Below are 17,722 nucleotides of genomic sequence, written 5' to 3'. Positions count from 1 at the left end.
CACAGAATCACCATTAAAAAGGGATCTCATTTAATTGTTACAGTTAGTAGGTACTAAGTTTTCCCTGTGGGCCTAAACTTTGCACATGCTACAAACTCCTTTCACCCCTGCAAGTAGCAAAACTTTTACCATGATCCCAATTCACAGGTAAGAAACCACAGGCAGAATGTACAACTTGCTCAAGGACCTAGAGTTAGTAAGAGTAGACTGAGGATTTAAAAGTTTAAGCAGGGGTGGTTGTCTAAACTGCTAATAGTCACAAGTGTACCTCTGATTACTATCTAGCTTTGTTTTAAGATGCCAGGATTCTCTACCACATCCACCCATCACCACTGAAACCCTTTGTAGGTCATTCCATCCTTGAATCTTAAGCTCAAAGGGTTGGAAAGTTCTTTCTGGCATAGTACTAAGTACTAAGGCTCTTTTCTGGGGCTTTCACTCACTGGCCCCACTGCCATCATGGACACAATTGAGAATTAGGCCTGTGTCCACATTTAAAGACAAAACTACTTGGATATTTCAAAGGTATAACTTTCCCCCTTAGTAAATACACTAAGCCTTAATAATTCTCAAAAGACATATTTGTACATTTCCCAATGAGGCATTTTCTCAAAATATGTTTCATTTTCCTGTTGAAGGTAGATTGCACATAATTAAATAAAAGCAAAAAGTGGATCCCAATTCAGGGCTTATATTTTCTAGAATTCCTAATAACAATAATTGTCCAGGGGAAGAGAGAAATGTTAAACAAATATCATGCATATAAATTTATAAAGAACGATTAGTACTTTGAAGGAAAAGTTCTGGTTACTAGGAGAGAGAAATCCAGGGGTTAGGGTCATACAGAAGGCCTCAGCAGAACTGTGGAAACTGACCAACACATGGGAGAGGTGAGGTGAACCTCTCAGGTCTCCGTCATTGCTTAGTCCAAATCTGTTTCCCAGACCTCAACTCCTGGGTACAAACTGCAGCAGTGTTTTGTATACTGATGTGCCTGCTTTGTGACTTGTTATGTGATGTAAGATGATTGCATGTCCATTCTGCAATAGGAACTTAACTAATTAAGTCCCTTACAGTGCCATAGGGACTTAACTAGGGAATGATGTTCAGGAATTATTCTGTGATGATTAAGAACTCATGCAAAAAAATGTATCACAAAAGTGCACTGAAGCAAAATGAGCATGAATTAAGGAAGAAAATTTGATGAAACTAAAAAAAAAAAGTAAATGGAAACAAATGAAACAAAAAGAACAAAACCCTCCCTCATTTCCCAGACACAGTTCTACTCACAAAAGGGCTGCACACATGTAGCAAGTATTGGCATACATCTCCCCATCAGGGCCCTGGATGGGGTCACCCTCCCTGAAGCACGCAAGTTTTCCATTCTTCACCGCGCTGCGGTATGTGCTACACAGCTCCTGTCAGGATAGAGAAAGTCAGCTGACAACATTTCACGCAGAAGATTGAAGCACCTACACTGGCCCTGACTGATGTCATTTCTGAATTTTATTTCATTTTTTATTTATATTTTGTGTAGATGTACAAGGGAGTGGGCCAATGGTATGTGTGGGTTGAGGGAAGGTGAGAGGACTCATCAGAGACAGTGTGGGGAGCAGAACAGGCAGGATGACTGAAATACACTGCTGAGGGGAACAGCGGCGGGTCAGGAGAGGTCTGCAGCATCATACTAGCATTAGCTCCCTGACTGGGGATCAAAGTCAGGTTGTAGTGAGTCTGATTCTACAGTCACTACTGTTGTAGTGATAGAGGTGGACCACCAGGGAGGCCTTGAGCCCAGAATCTTAGTCATGATTCTAAATGTAAATTCAACAATCAAATTATGTTGATAATTTGGCACAAAACAGACATAACAGGATGTCATAACATAATTAGTGTTGAGTAAGTGCCAACATGATCTAAACAGATAAAATAAGTACAACCATGTAGGAATTAGAAGAGCCAAGAAGTCAGAGATTTGGACCCTGAAATCTGTTGAGGAAACCAGGGAAGATATCAGGGAAGAAGAATAACTGGTGTGAAGCTGTGAAGAACAAACAGGATTTTCCTGGATAAGTCATAGATTGAGGAATAGGCATATCAGGTAATTAAAATAAAATAAGCTGGGTAACAGAGGTAGGAAGCTACATGGCACGGAGTTTCTGAATGAAGGTAGGCAGCCAAATAAGGAGACAAGTTCTTGGAGTTGATGACAAGCTCTTTGGGGGCTTTCAGAAGAGCAGCATGATGACCCAGTTAAGATTCTGGGACTTTACTAGTTGTGATGGGAGGACAGTTGGATAAAGGCAAGGATAGAAGCTAGAACAACTAGTAGGAGGCTTTCATCAATTCAACAGTAGAGGATCATCTATATAAGGTGTAGAAATGAATGTCACTCCATATTGGAGGTGGACATCATGCTTTTGGTATGGAAGCAGGTATTTTGCCCCAACACAGATGGGAAATTGCAAATTTTCATATGTAGGAAACATACACCTCTAAAGAGTGATGCTGAAGGGTTGCACCATCCGAATTGATGAAATCAGAAATTAGAACTCAGGTTTGCAGATTGCAAAGAAGCTATTCTTATTGGACAGGGTTATGGACATAGCGAGAATCAATAAAGCTCCCATTGCATTCAAGTCAGCATCACCCACATGGACGAGTTACACCGCACTGGAGATTCTGCAGCGCAGTCTCCCAGTTAAAGGCTCTTTGGAGCAAGTTTACAAGATAATGCCAAGGAGATAGACTGTGGGTAGATTCCAGATAAATCCACCACAGGACAGTCTACTCACTGTGTGTGAGGGCTTTCCGCTAGATTCTCTTTTATTTCTTGGTTTTGCTTCAGCCTTTTTCTTTTCTTCAGCTTCTGTTTGGCTGAATGAGAACATAAAAGAGAAAGATCCATTAGAACCAAGCACAGGCAATTATTTCTTCATATTCCTGAGTTGGTCATCTGCCCTTCCTTCTTAGAAAGGAGTAAGTAACTTTGTCCTTTTTCCTCTGGTACTGATATAAAGAACAAAACTGTTTCCAGGATGGTAAGAACCATAAGTTCTTCATTGTTTCTGCTTTACTTTGAAAGAAATATAGTAATTGAAGATCTGGAATATTTATTATATGTGTGTTTATTACATATTCATTTATTACACATATAATTATACACTTAGATCACTTATGTGTTTGTGTATTTCCATAAATTACCTTCCTTGCCTAGGCCATCATCAACATCCACTAAGGAGCCATGGTGATATAAACCCGCAGAGGCTGACAGAGGCTTTAGCATGGCACATCAACAGCTCCCTCTGTTTTCCAGAGAGGAGGAGAGGCAGAGAGGACTTGGCTATACTCTTGGGTCATGACCAACCAACTTCATGCTCCTCAATTGTCTGGTCTAGCAAACACAGCATCCACACCCAAACTTTATCAATTTTATATGAATGTATTTTTTACTTGCAAATGTTTTGCTTGCAGGTAGAAAAGAAAATATAATTTCATATGCTAGATAAACCAAACAAGCTTAAAACTGTTTTGTACAATGGAGAGATCCAGTTAACCGACTGTGCTTTAATCACATGTGGTTATGAAACAAAACAGAAGGCCACAGATTTTAAATGTAATGCAACTACTTCATCTGAACTCCAACAGATAGCTAAGAGTAGTTTCAAATTTTCAGAGTCCAAGCTAACTTTTTGAGAATGATCACATTATATAAAGTAACATTTATTATAATTTCATACCAAATTATGGTTGCTTCATAGGCAACTTTAACTTTTATAATCAATAACAATGTTGATTATAAAATCACTTAACTTTGGATACTAACCCTTCTGTAAGATGAGTTGACTATAAATTGATAACGTTAAACCCACAGGAGAAATTTCAGTGGTGAGGGAGACCTGGATATTCATACAAATTCATGTCTCTTAGGATGTTCCATTATTATGTCAGAATGTCAGGGAAATCAAAACCTTGGAATAAATAGCTTTAGGCCTTTATTCCCAGCTCTATTATTAACATTCCCAGGGTCCTTTACTGGACCCCATTTGCTATTTGGAGCCACAGTTTCTCCATCTATGTAATAGGCTGGATCCATGAGGTTACCTGTGAGGCCCCTTTTCTCCCTGATATTCTAAAACTTCATACTCACAAGAAGGCTTGACACATGGAACACAGGTTGCCATGCATTTTCCCATCTGGACCACGAATAGGGTCATTTTCTCTAGTGCAGAAAAGTACTCCATTTCTTGCGTGATCTTGATACTCTCTGCAGAGTCTCTGAATAATATAAATTAAACAGTTTAGATATAGTTTTTCTCTCTGCTTATACATTTTAGATGTTCTTTGTCAAAGATATTGGGAAATATCTTAATAGTAAGCATGAAAAAAATACAACTTTTAAGATTTAGGACCATCCAAAAAATTTGCAGTGTTTCTCCCCTCTTAATCACTTGTTTATTCAACAAATATATTCAGTTAGAGAATACAGATGTGGATATGATTTAGCTGCTTTGCTGTCACATGGAAAGGATAACTCTCCATAATGTGAAAAAATCAAGGGATCTGATACACGTCTAGATTGAGTGTTGATGGGCAAAAGGGGAAGAATGATTCATGGCAATCATATGAAGTGCTTATGTCTGAGTTGCATCTTGAAGATGTGTCCAGGAAAATAATACGGAAAAAGTTTCTCTGAGAATAACTATGATATGCAAAGAAGCGGCTTGAAAGAATGCATTATTTTAAGATACTTCATTATAGCCATGATAATACTGGCTAAAGAATTTTCTGGTCAAGTGAAGAAGGTTTATGAAGTGATAAAAAAAAAAAGAGGGACTTTTACTATAAATCAAAACCACACTACTAAACTTTTAAGAATTTGGGTTGTATTCTTAGGAAATGATAAAATGATAATACAGCAGGAAGAATATAATCAAGTTCCTTTGTTTTTGAAAGACTGCTCGGCCAAATGGGTAGAGGATTTGCTTGAATGAAAATTGAATTTGGGTAAATTCTAGAAGAAAGGGACAGGAGAAAGAGAGAGGAGAAATTTAGAGATAGTGGTAGAGATAGATGTTTGTATGTGTGTGTGTGTGTGTGTGTTTATTAGATGGAGGAAAAAAGAGAGGGAAGGAGAAAGAAAGAAAAGATATGGAAAGAGGAGAAGAAGAAATTCTAATTTAAAGATAAAAAGGATAGCTGAGGGAGATCTGAGACCAAAATGAAAAGGACTTTGTAGGCTAATATCAAAGGAATAAAACAATAAAAATGAGGCCTAGCCAATAAAATGAAAGCAAAACGTGGCTTAATGGAGTGAGCTATTTTATGAAATTATGAATCACACATCATAGAAGGCAGAGATTTCTGTATGAAATAAATCAAACAAGGTTTATTCATGAGGCAAAACCGTCCAAATATACTCTAGGACATCAACAAATATTGGGTTTCATAATACCAATAGGTCATAAAAATGTCTCCTACCCATGAAAGCAATACAGAAGATGAATCTTGGGGATTGAAGGAGATACTGAAAGTCTAGATGTCTAGAATTATAGACATCAATAAAAGGAAAACTATTAAATGTCTCAGCTCAGCTGGAAGCAGGAGAAGGAAATAAGGCAGATGACTCAGTGGTACTTAGAAAGTAAATGCATTACATCTTTAAAGAGCTATATTGAAATTTTACATTTATCTTGCTTTAAAATTAAAATCTGAACCTCCCTGGTGGCACAAGAGGTTAAGACTCAGCACTATGAAGCTATCCACAGCCACTGCAGCATGAGTTGGATCCCAGGCCAGGGGGCTGACCCGCATGGCACAGCGGACCGCTCAAGCCTCAACTGCTACCCCCCCTCAGCAGTGTATTTCAGAAGATCCGCCTGTTCTGCTCCCTACTCTGTCTCTGGTGAATCCTCTCAACCCCCTCACCTCTGGCCTAGTCCCAGCTCTTATATGCATGAATACATTTAAAAAAATTAAAATAAATAAATAAAAGTTAAAATCTCTGAAAGAGCAAGCATACATTTAGAAAAGAGTGCATATCAAATTTGAATTCAGATAATATTTTTCAATGTATCACCTTGATTTAGGAGTGTGGAACTATTTTACTAGTATGACTTCATTAATTTACTTCAAATACAGCTAAATGTTATAATCCAATCATATAAAATAATATCTTCTCGTCACTCACTCAAAATAATAACCATAAATTAGATTCAGTGGTATACTTTCAGGGGACAGGGTAAGTCAATCTTGAAAATGCATCTTAGACTAAATGTGCACGTCCCCACATACCCACAAGTCATAAGTAGATTGCTCAAATTCATCCTCACCTCAATTTCTCTCTTAGCTTTAAGTTTTTCGTTAGCAGTTCTCAGCTCTTCATCCTCTTTACTTTTCTCTCTTATAAAACGCTGCTTGCTGGAGAAAGAAAAAGAAATAAATTAATACAGATGGCTTTGTATCTTCATGTTACAATATAATCGTTTAGGTGGAGCCAACTTAAGAGGAATAGCTAAGTATTCCTGTGTTCAGTAAAAACATTTACAAATCACTTCGCGACCTTATTTTATTTAAGGGAAAATTATCACTATTTCTCAAAAGTACCGCTTTCAATGTGCCCTCAGATATGCCGTATTATTTCACTGTCATGATCTATTTTGTCATCTTTTCTTTTTTAAAATCTCCCCATTTAAAATTTTGCCTTTTTAAAGAAATATCCCAGATCCCAAAGGAAATGAGTTCTACATCTCACAGAAACACGAAACACTTTTCAGTGTGTGTGGTGGTGGGGGGGGGGCTGAGGTGGGGTACTAGCTGATTTCTGCCATTAGCTTTAAGTTTCTCAAGAGTAAGAAGCATCATTCACACATTTGCTCACTCACTCATTCATTCAGTATTGACTTAATAAATATAGTTTGGTAGCACTGGCCTGGCTCTGGCCTTACCACATAGAAGCATACATTACTCTGTCTTCCTGCAATTTACAGCTCTGCAGAAAGACTGACAGTCAACCAATAATCAAAGAAATGATTGTATCATTACCAATGGAGATGAAAGACATGAAATAGAAGTATCAAGATTTATAAGGATTGAATCTCAATGAGGGATTTTAGAAGGTCTTATCAAGGAAGCTTAATCTTGAAACACAATCCAGGGAAGAGGCGCCAGGAAGTGCCAGGACTGAGCTGTGCAGGCTTCAGGACCATATATGGGAGTTCAAGGGTCTGAAAGAAGTGTGATGAGTGCTTGCTGAGACAGTTCCACAAATGCCCTAATTTTATGTTGTGGGATTTCTCTTCCCCAAGGTCAAAATTCCAAGATGAAAAGATAAAGCTAATCCAGTTCATATCTGACCATGAATTCTTCTGTGGGTGTCCACCTCATCCCGCACAATGGGATAATTACTGAAGGAAAACAAGACCAGTCATGGTGCCTGCTTTTACCCTCATCTGCCCTATGACCAGTTCCTAAGAAGGTTTACAAAGGTCATGGGAGGAAATGTTAACAAGTATTTTGTAATGCATCTTCCACTGGAAAATGGTATTCATTTGTATTCAGAACACCGTAAGAGTCCTCTTGCGAGGTGGATTATGACTTGTCAGGGGAATACAACTGCTCAAGTATTCTCAGTGACATTTTTTTCTCTCAATAGTAATAGCTTTTAAGCATTTCCTCTAACATCCTCACCTTACCCAGCTCCACTTCCCCTCTGAGTCACTCTGAAGAAACCACATCTATACTCACAAAATTTCGGCACAAAGGGCACACTTGTTGCCATGCAGCCTGCCATCAGGGCCCCGCACTGGTTCGCTCTCCCGGGTACAGTAAAGTCTTCCGTTCTTCACTTGGTCTTCGTATTCCCTGCAAAGATCCTGGGAAAAGACAAGTAATTACAATGAACGCACTTCCACTGTTTAATCTAATATGCATCACCTGGTCTGGTGGGAAACATGGAGATTAATGAGTAATAACTGTCAAAGGGCACAGGACCTGTGTGGGCTGGAAGTCTTTATTAAAACGTAAATGAGTCTAGAAGAGAATAAAACAGAATAAATATTGTCTAAAAGTTGACAGTTCTTTTAAAATTTCAAATCTATGGAAAAGGATAACAAAAAAACACCCATTAATGGCTTCCAAGAAAGATACAGCAACAGGCAGGCTGTGGGCCTACCCCCCACTGCCTGCAAAAACAGAGCACAGAACCTGTGAGATAAAATGTTTAAACATTACATACATCACATTAGTGTAGATCAAGGGAAACTACATTTGCAAGCAAAAAGGTACGAGAGGGTCTCCAACAGCATTATGCTCACCTTAGTTTGTTTTCTGTGTATAGTTTCTATGTACACTATCTCTTTTACAGATGTTAATGTTTTATACTGTAGGTGACAACCTTAGAGAGAATGAATCTAGTTGTTCTTCACTGCCTGCCTTACAGAACTAGATCAAGTCTAATATTTAATTAGGAAACTGAAAAGGTTGTGACTTCTCAGAATATTCACGTGACATTTGTGCTCATATTTCTTAACTGGGGCTTTGGTTCAGAACTTTCAGATTTCTCTCTGTGTTTTGAAATTCTGCCATTTGATATGGGTTAAGTGAACTATGTGAAAACAAGAAACGTGCAACGAGAGGGAGATTTGGAGTTTGAAGGCCTGAATGGTAGCCGGTTCCTGCAAGCCACTGGACACCCCAGAAGAGCCCTTTAAGCTTTGAGATTTCAACTTCACCACTTACAGAATAAAGTTTTTGGAATAGATGTTCTTTTGGACCTTTTCTGGATCTAGCATTCTCTGATTTTTTTTTAATGACTCATATTTTATTAGGTAACTTTCAAAGAGAAGCCTGACTGCCCTGTAAAAAGACATTGTCCTCCGAAGAATGATGGGTGTGTTCCAGATTTCCTGCTGGTGACAATCCAGGAATACAGAAGTCAGTCATCTGATAACCATAACACACGATGATAAAATTAATGATCAATGAATCCCATAAAAGAAACAGTGATAATTTCAGTTTAAAGTTGTGATTCATCCAAGGAAATCCTGAAGAAATATTGTAGAAGGAAACCCACTGACAGGATAATTACAGGACTGACATTGAGCCATGTGTCCCTTTCAACACACTGTGTTCAGTAACACCACCAGCTAAAGGGAGGAAGAGAGAAAACAGCCATGATGTCATGGAGGACAAGGGAAAAGAACATCTGTGTTCTGGAAATGCAGACCACCACCCGATGACTCTAAATTTCAGCCTGAAGTTTCACCACCAGCACAAAAGCTTCCTTTTCAAATCCTTAGTGAGTGTCAAACAAATTACTGACAATTCTGTTTCATGTTTCTTTTTTTTTTTTTTAAGATTTATTTATTTATGCATGTAAGGACTGGTGTACAGGCCAGAGTTGCGGGAGATGAGAGGATTCACTAGAGACACAGTGGGGAGCAGAACAGATAGATGTACTGAAATTCACTACTGAGGGGAGCAGTGGGCAAGATAGGAGAGGTCTGCCACACTATGTGGGTCAGCTCCCTGGCCGGGGATTGAACTCATGCTGCAGTGGCTGATAGCTTAATAGTGCTGTGCTTTAACCCCTTGCACCAGCAGGGAGGGCCCCTCAGGTTTCTTAATTTAAACTCAGAACATCCTATGTAGGAGGAGAAGTTTGCCTCACTGAGTAACATTATGAAATGGAAGTTCAGCTCTTGACTACCAAAAACAGCCTGTGTCTACCTCAGGAAACAGAGCCCACAATTCATAGAGATAGCATGCTCATATTGGCATGTAAAAGGTGCATGATACAGAATCACAACTCAACAGGAAGATGAAACTGAGAGCAATTCCCCAACCTCCTTTATTTGCTGACAAGAAAATTGAGGCCCAGAGAAGAGATGATTTGCTCAGTTTTTCATACTCAGAGCATGACAGAACCAAGGCTAAAACTTTTCTCAAGAAAAGGCTAGTCATTTAGTAAAATTACTGTTATTACTTTCATTGAAAGCAGGGTTTAATATCCTTGATGATTTAATTTAGACTGCAAATATCTATTCAATTAACAAAAGGAATAATTTTTACAGCATATTAAAAAGTTTAATCATGTATTTTTTTTTTTAAGATTTATTTATTTATGGATACAGAACTGGGTACAGGCCAGAGGTGCAGGGATGGTGAGAGGATTCACCACACACAGAGCCGGGAGCAGAAAAGGCAGATAGATGAAGTACACTGCTGAGGGGAGCAGCTGGTGGGCCAGGAAAGGTCTGCCACGCCATGTGGTCACCTCCAGGGCAGGCGGGGATCAAACTCATGCGGAAGTGGCTTTAGCTTCTTAGTGCTGTGCTTTAACCCGCTGTGCCACCAGGGAGGGCCTTAATCATGTATTTTAAAAACTTAATTCTAAGTTTTAAAAAACAATAATTTCTGGTGTTTGGAATTTTTGTTCAAACAAAAGCAAGGCTTTTCTGGAAGGCTGGTCTCACTAAATGCAATAACCACAATGGTATAGTGAGTAACTCCAAACTGTGTTAATGGGATTAAGCATAGCATGTGCAGTGAATTTAATATTTAAAAGACTCTGAAATTATCCTAAAATTATTCCTGTCTAATTTATATGACGTTGCATTTTTAAAAGAATTTGTTCAAAGCAACATGAGTTTTACCAAGCCAGAGAGAGAAGTCTGATGGAAACTAAGTAGAATTTAATTTACATAAACTGTCTTATATTTCTCTCGTTTTCAAAACAAGAAGGAACACAGGGACTACACCTGAGGGGGTGGAACCGATTACTGTACAAAAGTGAACCATGATGTAAGCAAAGAAGTAAATGAATTTAATAAAAGAAAAGTCATCAAAGAAGAAATAAAGATGGAAACATGCAGTTTTGAGTTTCAGCTCAGAGAAGCTGTTTAAATTTGAATCTAATAAACTAGAATAATCAACTTTGAGCATTTTGATGTTAAGGGGGAATATCCAATATATTGATGAAGGGCAATAACATTGGATTACCTCAAAATTTCAAGCCTAATGTGTTAATATTTATTGGCACAAGGACCAAATAGTGTCGGTGAATAATTTACCTTTTCTGCACTTCGTCGAATTCTGATTTCACTTTCTCTCTTGGCATTTTCTTCAGCTTCTTTTAAGCTGATAAAAAAGGAAATATTTGGTCAGATTATAGCTCCATCATATTTCCAGGGTTCATTTCTGTGCTGAACACTTTCATCTCCTGTGCTATGACTTGTTAAAACAATCCACTTACAAGAGACAAACACTTCCCTGTCTTGAAGATCCTGAGCCAGAACATTGCTAAAGATAAGGAAGGGCGTGAAACTGACTCACTGACAGTCAATTAGAAGCTTTGTTCTATAAAATGGGAAGGGTGTGACTTCTTGATTGACAAAAAGAAGACTGTCAGGAAAATTCACTTTAACAGGCAGAACCAAGAGCTTTAAAACACCAGAGGGAAACCAACAGTATCAGAAGTACAGTCACCCACACCTATGCTATGGGTGACTTTTTATATTTGTAATGTATTTGTTTGTGCCTCCACGTGCAAACATCATTGTCAATAAAAACTATACTGAATTGTGCTTCTAAATCCTCTTCTACTTATTACCTAATTGTAGTCTTACCCTGGAGAGAAGCATTACTACTTTAGTTCTACTGAGGAAGAAACCAGAACTTAGGGAGGTCAAATTCACTTTTTCAGCTAGTACATTAAAAAAACAAAACAAAACAAAAAACCAGAAAGTCATAGTGTTAGGACAGGTTTGAACACTAAAAACATTTACGTCCTAAATAAGAAAGTGGAATCTAGGCTAATTTCCTATCTGCAAGCCAGTTAAAATTTTGTAAACCTGAACGGACATGCCCTGGAATTTTCTAACAGTGCACTATAATTTTCAAAGGCAGGTGTCAAGTTTATGAATTGGTTAAATCTTTGTCTACGTGGACTTAAAAGACCCATGATGTAAATAGAAGACTTTAAGTCTTGCTGGCACCCAGATTAGAGAGTTATAGTTTGTTAAACAAAATATTAAAGACTCCCTGGAGCTCAGCCACATCCGGGTCTCAGTGCTCTGGGCTGAGTCAGGCCCTTACATCAAGAGGATACCAAGTTCTTCCTTTTCTTAACATTCTAACTTCTAACTTCTAACAATGAACTCAGACATGTGACCTTGTAATTATTTTAAACTGAACTGTCATTGTCAGGAAGAGTGCCCACATGAAGCAATGCCAGTCAAATGACTGACCTAGATTCTTCTATATGAAAGAGCTTTGTATATGTAAAGATAAAGTCCTAAAGGCACTGCACATTTTCAAGTCATTGCAATTCTAAATGAAAAGTCTGGAATTTAATTACTAATATTACCACTTTACCTACTCCTCTCAAGTAATGATAATAGATGTTATGTATTAAAAAAAAAAAAAAAAAAAAGGCCAGCTCTTGAAGCAGGGAGTACTTCACCAGGTAAAGACAAAGGCCGGAAGGCTCCAGGAAAAGGCTTTCATGACTTTCATGACAGTCACTGAGTGTGTCCTCATCATCCCAGCTGCTGGGTCTGCTGAGGAGAATGATACTTACAACAGCTCAGCACACATTGCACACTTATTGCCGTGGGTCTTCCCATCAGGACCAAGAACTGGGTCGTTTTCCCTGGTGCATCCAAGTCGTCCATCCTTCACATAGGGTCGAAAATCACTACACACATCCTGTAGGACAGAAAGAGTCTTGACATTCACCCCCAGATAGTAAGGCTTATAAGACTCGATTTCAGAAATTGTACAGAACTCAGCGCCTCTCTGCCCACACCTAGGGCAGTGCCAGCCAGCCACAAGTTACTGGGTAAGAATTATATGATTCACATGGTTAAATATGAGTTAATTTACCTACTTACTCATGTATTCAACAAATGTGGATGTCCTACTATACCTTAGAACCAAGGCAGAACACGGTCTTTGCCCTCAACTGGCTCAAGATCTACTGAGTGATACAGAAAAGAGATATTTAAAATAAGGTGTGCTAAAGTAAAAGATGAATGCAGTCCAAACCACATCCTTTAAATCTAATGAGATGGTACCAGAAACAGGGGGCGGAGAGGGCAAAGAGAGCTGAAGACTAACTGGGACATGAGGGAGGAATGCTGTGTTCCAGTGTGATAGCACACATTTGAAGAGTTGGGAACTCTAGAAGTCATAAAACATTTATAGCATTGGAAACCAATGCTACCTCTATCAAAATAATTTAATTAAAAATGAGATAATAAAATACACTGTGCTGAGTATCTCAGTGGATGTCATCGCCAGTGTTCTAGAAGAATTGCTACAGGGCTTAAACCTTGACTTGGGAAAGTGATTCAAATAGACAAAGACAAGTGTGGCATGCATGAGACACTTCCTTCCCCAACCATCACAGGTGACAGGATTTTTTATTATAGAAAGAAGCTGTTTAATTCAAATCTCACTTTGAGCAACAAAATGCAGGTATCCTGCGGTTAAGCAATTTTCTCAAGGCCTCTTGACAGCAGGCGACATTGCTGGGTTTCAACTCAGGGTAAATGAAGGCAGTTTAGTGCCCTCTGTACTACACATATAATTCTTTTTTATTTCTTCTTTTTATCTCTTTCACAGAAAGCTGAAATAGACTTAAAAGGTATAAACCACTAAAGCAATCTTCTCCTGTTGAAGGAACTACCAACTGCTTTTCAGCTAATGTGAGCATGCCATTTCAAGTACAAGAGTTACCTCCCCACAAAAACCCCTTCAGAGGAAGGAGAGGAGAGCCTCTTTTCCTGCCGATGTCAGTTCTCCCATGTTTCCCAGCACCCTGATTTTGGTTCTCACCTGCTCTGGAGCACTGTTATTACATTCTCCTTCACTTTTTATGTCAACTTGAGATCTGGTTTTACTGAAATTGAAAGTTGACAGACACAGTAGTTTAATATCACAGAATTTCCCACCCTTCAAATATAACATCTTCAAAGGATTGCGATTCTCCTTTGCTTCCAAAGACAGATATCATGTCACATTCTTTTTTTACTTACCCTTTCTAATGAAAGCCTGTACTTACAATACTTACAACTTAGAAATAAAAAAAAAAAAGTCACATTGGAGAACTGATGAGTGTAACTATTATACCATTATTCCTAGAGTTGTTTCCCCTATGTTCAGAACTGATCTTTATCAGACGAGTGGGGGGATGTAAGGTTGGTTACATACATGTTAGATGGCCCCCACGGAATTTTGTTGTTGATGATGTTATTGGTTTAAATAAGTAAATTCCAATTTATAACCTCTAACATTCTCTATATCAATCTTGATTTGGGTTATGCTAATATATTTTCTATTGAAAATACATGTCCTAAGAATTATTTTTTTTCAGTATAGAAGTGCTTTAATATTTATTTAAAAATATAGAACCATAAATTCAAGATACACTTGATACTTTCTAAAATTATAAAGGCAGCATCTGCAAACAAGATATATATATCATCTTTACATAACAGATATAAAGAAAAAAATAAATAGTAAAAAGTGCTAAGAAAACATTGTATCAAAGACAGAAGTTGAGAGAAACTAAATATTGAATTTTGATATTATTGCAGAATCTTTTGGGAGACAAAGTTAAAAAGAAACACAATGAGCAGTATGGCTTCCATTATTTAATAGAAGTGGACTCAAAATTAAAGGAAAGAAACATTCAGATACTAGAAAGTCAGATTTAGGGGGTTCATAGGATCCCCCACATAAGACACAACAGGAAATAAATACATTGTCTGCTCAAGTTAAAATACATATCTAATACAAATGCTATATTCTTTCTGTTTTGTTCAGTTTTCTATGTGCTGACCTTTGGTGAGAGTTGAAAGCATAATAGAAAGGTTATTTTTGAAAATGTAGTCATGTAAGGGATCAGTTATTGGTAGACACCAATATGAGTGTAAAACTTGCAGGCGCTTAAAGACTGAAGACTTCACATGTCACTTATGAGCCTTATCAAACACTGAATTGGTGGATTTGCAGAAACCGAAGAGCAGACGCTCCCAGATTGAGGTCACCAGCCAGAACCTGCAAAGCAGGTCTGCCATCTTGTTGACGGCAATCAATAACCAACCTGGCACTGAGGGTGGAGGAAAAAAACAAAAGCAAATGGGCAGAAAATGTGGGGCAGTGAGATGCTTCAACTACATGCAAAGAGTGAAGTCCCAATTAAAAGTCCTAGTTGTCTACTGTAATATAATTTTGAGTATTTAGTAAAATTAAATTTGAGCATTTGATGATTTAATAATTCTGTGAAAAAGTACAGAACTCTATGGGTAGAAAAGAAACAATACATATATGTAAATGTATGTAGGTATGGGGTATATACAGTTAGATAATAGCTAGACAGATATGTCTGGCTACTTCATGGCAACAGAGGTAACTGATAAATCACACGCAAAGGTTCTTTGTAACATATATGTAGTGTTTTGCTACACACTTAATGTTTTTTTTTCCTTAAGAGCAGTAAAAGAAATGGTCCTAATAATTTAGGGATGGCTAACTGCCATAAAAAGGGTTGCTTTCATAAAGATCGTAAGAAAAATGTGTTCAAAGTAGCAGAAGAACATGCTGTAAGGACAAAAGCATCTGTGGAGAATACTCACACATTCTCAGCACAGAGGGCACATCGGTTGCTGTATGTCTTTCCATCTGTGCCACAAACAGCGGCATTATCAAAGGTGCAGATAAAGTCCCCATCTCTCTCTCCTTTCCTGAAATCATCACAATTCAACTGCAAGCAACATGAAAATATATAATATTCCTTAGACACATACATAGGTTAATACTTTAAGTTCATTTTAAATCGCTAGAGAAAGAAAACATCAAGGAAACCATACTAAATGAATAAAATCATGGATAATAAAACACGGTGCAAGAACAAAACTAGCATTAAATTTTAGAGGAAAACATTTCAGCTGCTTTGTCATCGGGTGAGGCAGGCAAAAAAAAAAAAAAAAAAAAAAGCACCTCTCTGAAACCTGCTGTGCTGACTTTTTTCGAATTCTGCCTGCCTTCTCAGCAGCAGGGTAATGAGGCCCACTGGAGATGGAAGCACAGTGCAAAAAAGATTCTGTTCTTACACAGTCGGGCAGTGACCAAGGGCCTGTTGCTAAGCACCTAAACACCCAACTCTTCCACTTACTAGCTGTGCTGTTTGGGAAATTTACTTAGTCCCCCTCTGCTTTAGTGTCTTCACTTATAAAATGGATCTATTTCTGGCCCTCCCTGGTGGTGCAGCGGGTTTAAGCGCAGCACTAAGAAGCTAAATACACTTCAGCATGAACTTGTTCCCTGCCTGCCCCAGAGATGACCACATAGCACAGCAGACCTCTCCTGACCACCCACTGCTCCCTTCAGCAGTGTACTTTGTTGATCTGTCTGTTCTGCTCCCCACTCTGTCTCTGGTGAAGCCTCTCACAGCACCTGTGTCTCTGGCCTGTACCCCAGTTCTGTATGTACAAATAAATAAATCTTTTAAACAAATGCATCTATTTCAACCTCTCAGGATTCTCGAGATTTAAAAGCATTAATATAGGTATAACACCTAGCACATTGGAACCACTTATTGCTGTTGTTACTGCCATTATTTTAAATATTTCTCTACTGACAATCATGCTAATAGAAGTAAGCAGCTTTTAGGGATGATGAGACGAATCTTAAAATTGCCTCTCTAATAATATGACATGTATTTAGGGACTTGTCTGTGTGGGAAGAAACACCACCATATGAAGTAATAACTGAAGACTACTATTCAAATTTTTGATCTACCAACTACTTACTTCACCTCTTTGAACCTCACTTTCCTCATCTGAAAATTGGGAATTCACACCCCATTCACATTATAGATTTGTGATGATAATCAAATGAATACTTGTGAAATGTTATTTGGCAACTTGTTATTGTGCCTTAAGCTACTGAGGAAAACAGAGTATTGATGAGTTTAATTTCTAGAATAAAATGGGATTTTTCACTTATGACATTACATTGCAAAATTTAAAAAAATTGATGTTATTGTTATTAAAATATTAACTATAGATATAAAACACTAATCTAGTATGTCACACAATATGAAGAATAAAAGTAGGGGTCTCTCTGGTGGCCTAGGGGTTAAGTCTCAGTGCTGTCACCATTAAGGCCTGAGTGCTGCCCCTGGCGAGGGAGCTGACCCACTTGGTGCAGCAGATGTCTCCTGTCTCACCCGCTGCTCCCCTCAGCAGTGTATTTCAGTCAGTCTGCCTGTTCTGCTCCTCACTCTGTCTCTGGTGAATCCTCTCATCCCCCCACCTTTGGCCTAAACCACAGTTCTTATATACATACATAAATAAAAATCAATCTTTTTTAAAAGTTAAAAGAATAACAGCAGGATAAATGCAAACATGTAATGAGTTTGTGAACAAGAAAATTACATTGAGGAACTCTCCCAGAAGAAAATTACAAGAAAAAAGAATTTAAAGTACAAATGGAAAAGCCATAGAATATACCCCACTTTTCATGCCATTTGTCTAGGAAGGAGTTAAAGAGAGAGAGAGAGCAGGATAAATAAGGGACATGGGTACACTTTCACTCACAGTGTGTTATGCCTCAAAATTCATCACCTACTTACTGGGTTCTAGACATTCCACTAGAGGGTGAAACTTTTGCTAAGAAAAAGAGAAACAGAAACAAGCTCTAAGGAACAAACATT

The 17,722-nt window shown here is 38.1% G+C and overlaps 1 protein-coding gene across 1 annotated transcript in view; it reads right to left on the bottom strand.

Annotated features, from left to right (window-relative positions):
- Nucleotides 1-17,722, bottom strand: part of SPINK5 (serine peptidase inhibitor, Kazal type 5) — an 83,755-nt gene that overhangs the window by 29,770 nt on the left and 36,263 nt on the right. The window contains exons 4-12 of the mRNA XM_012727780.1: nt 15,642-15,769; nt 13,840-13,903; nt 12,581-12,708; nt 11,073-11,139; nt 7,747-7,874; nt 6,333-6,420; nt 4,151-4,278; nt 2,796-2,877; nt 1,291-1,418 (exon numbers count right to left, since the gene is read on the bottom strand). Of these exons, the coding sequence (XP_012583234.1) occupies nt 1,291-1,418; nt 2,796-2,877; nt 4,151-4,278; nt 6,333-6,420; nt 7,747-7,874; nt 11,073-11,139; nt 12,581-12,708; nt 13,840-13,903; nt 15,642-15,769 (941 nt within the window). The remainder of the gene's footprint in view (nt 1-1,290; nt 1,419-2,795; nt 2,878-4,150; nt 4,279-6,332; nt 6,421-7,746; nt 7,875-11,072; nt 11,140-12,580; nt 12,709-13,839; nt 13,904-15,641; nt 15,770-17,722) is intronic.

This window comes from Condylura cristata, unplaced genomic scaffold (genome assembly GCF_000260355.1).
Source record: "Condylura cristata isolate star-nosed mole 26May11 unplaced genomic scaffold, ConCri1.0 scaffold00021, whole genome shotgun sequence".
Taxonomy (NCBI): Eukaryota; Metazoa; Chordata; class Mammalia; order Eulipotyphla; family Talpidae; genus Condylura; species Condylura cristata.
The sequence above is the reverse complement of the archived record's forward strand: the minus strand, read 5'-3'. Positions and strand labels throughout refer to the sequence as shown.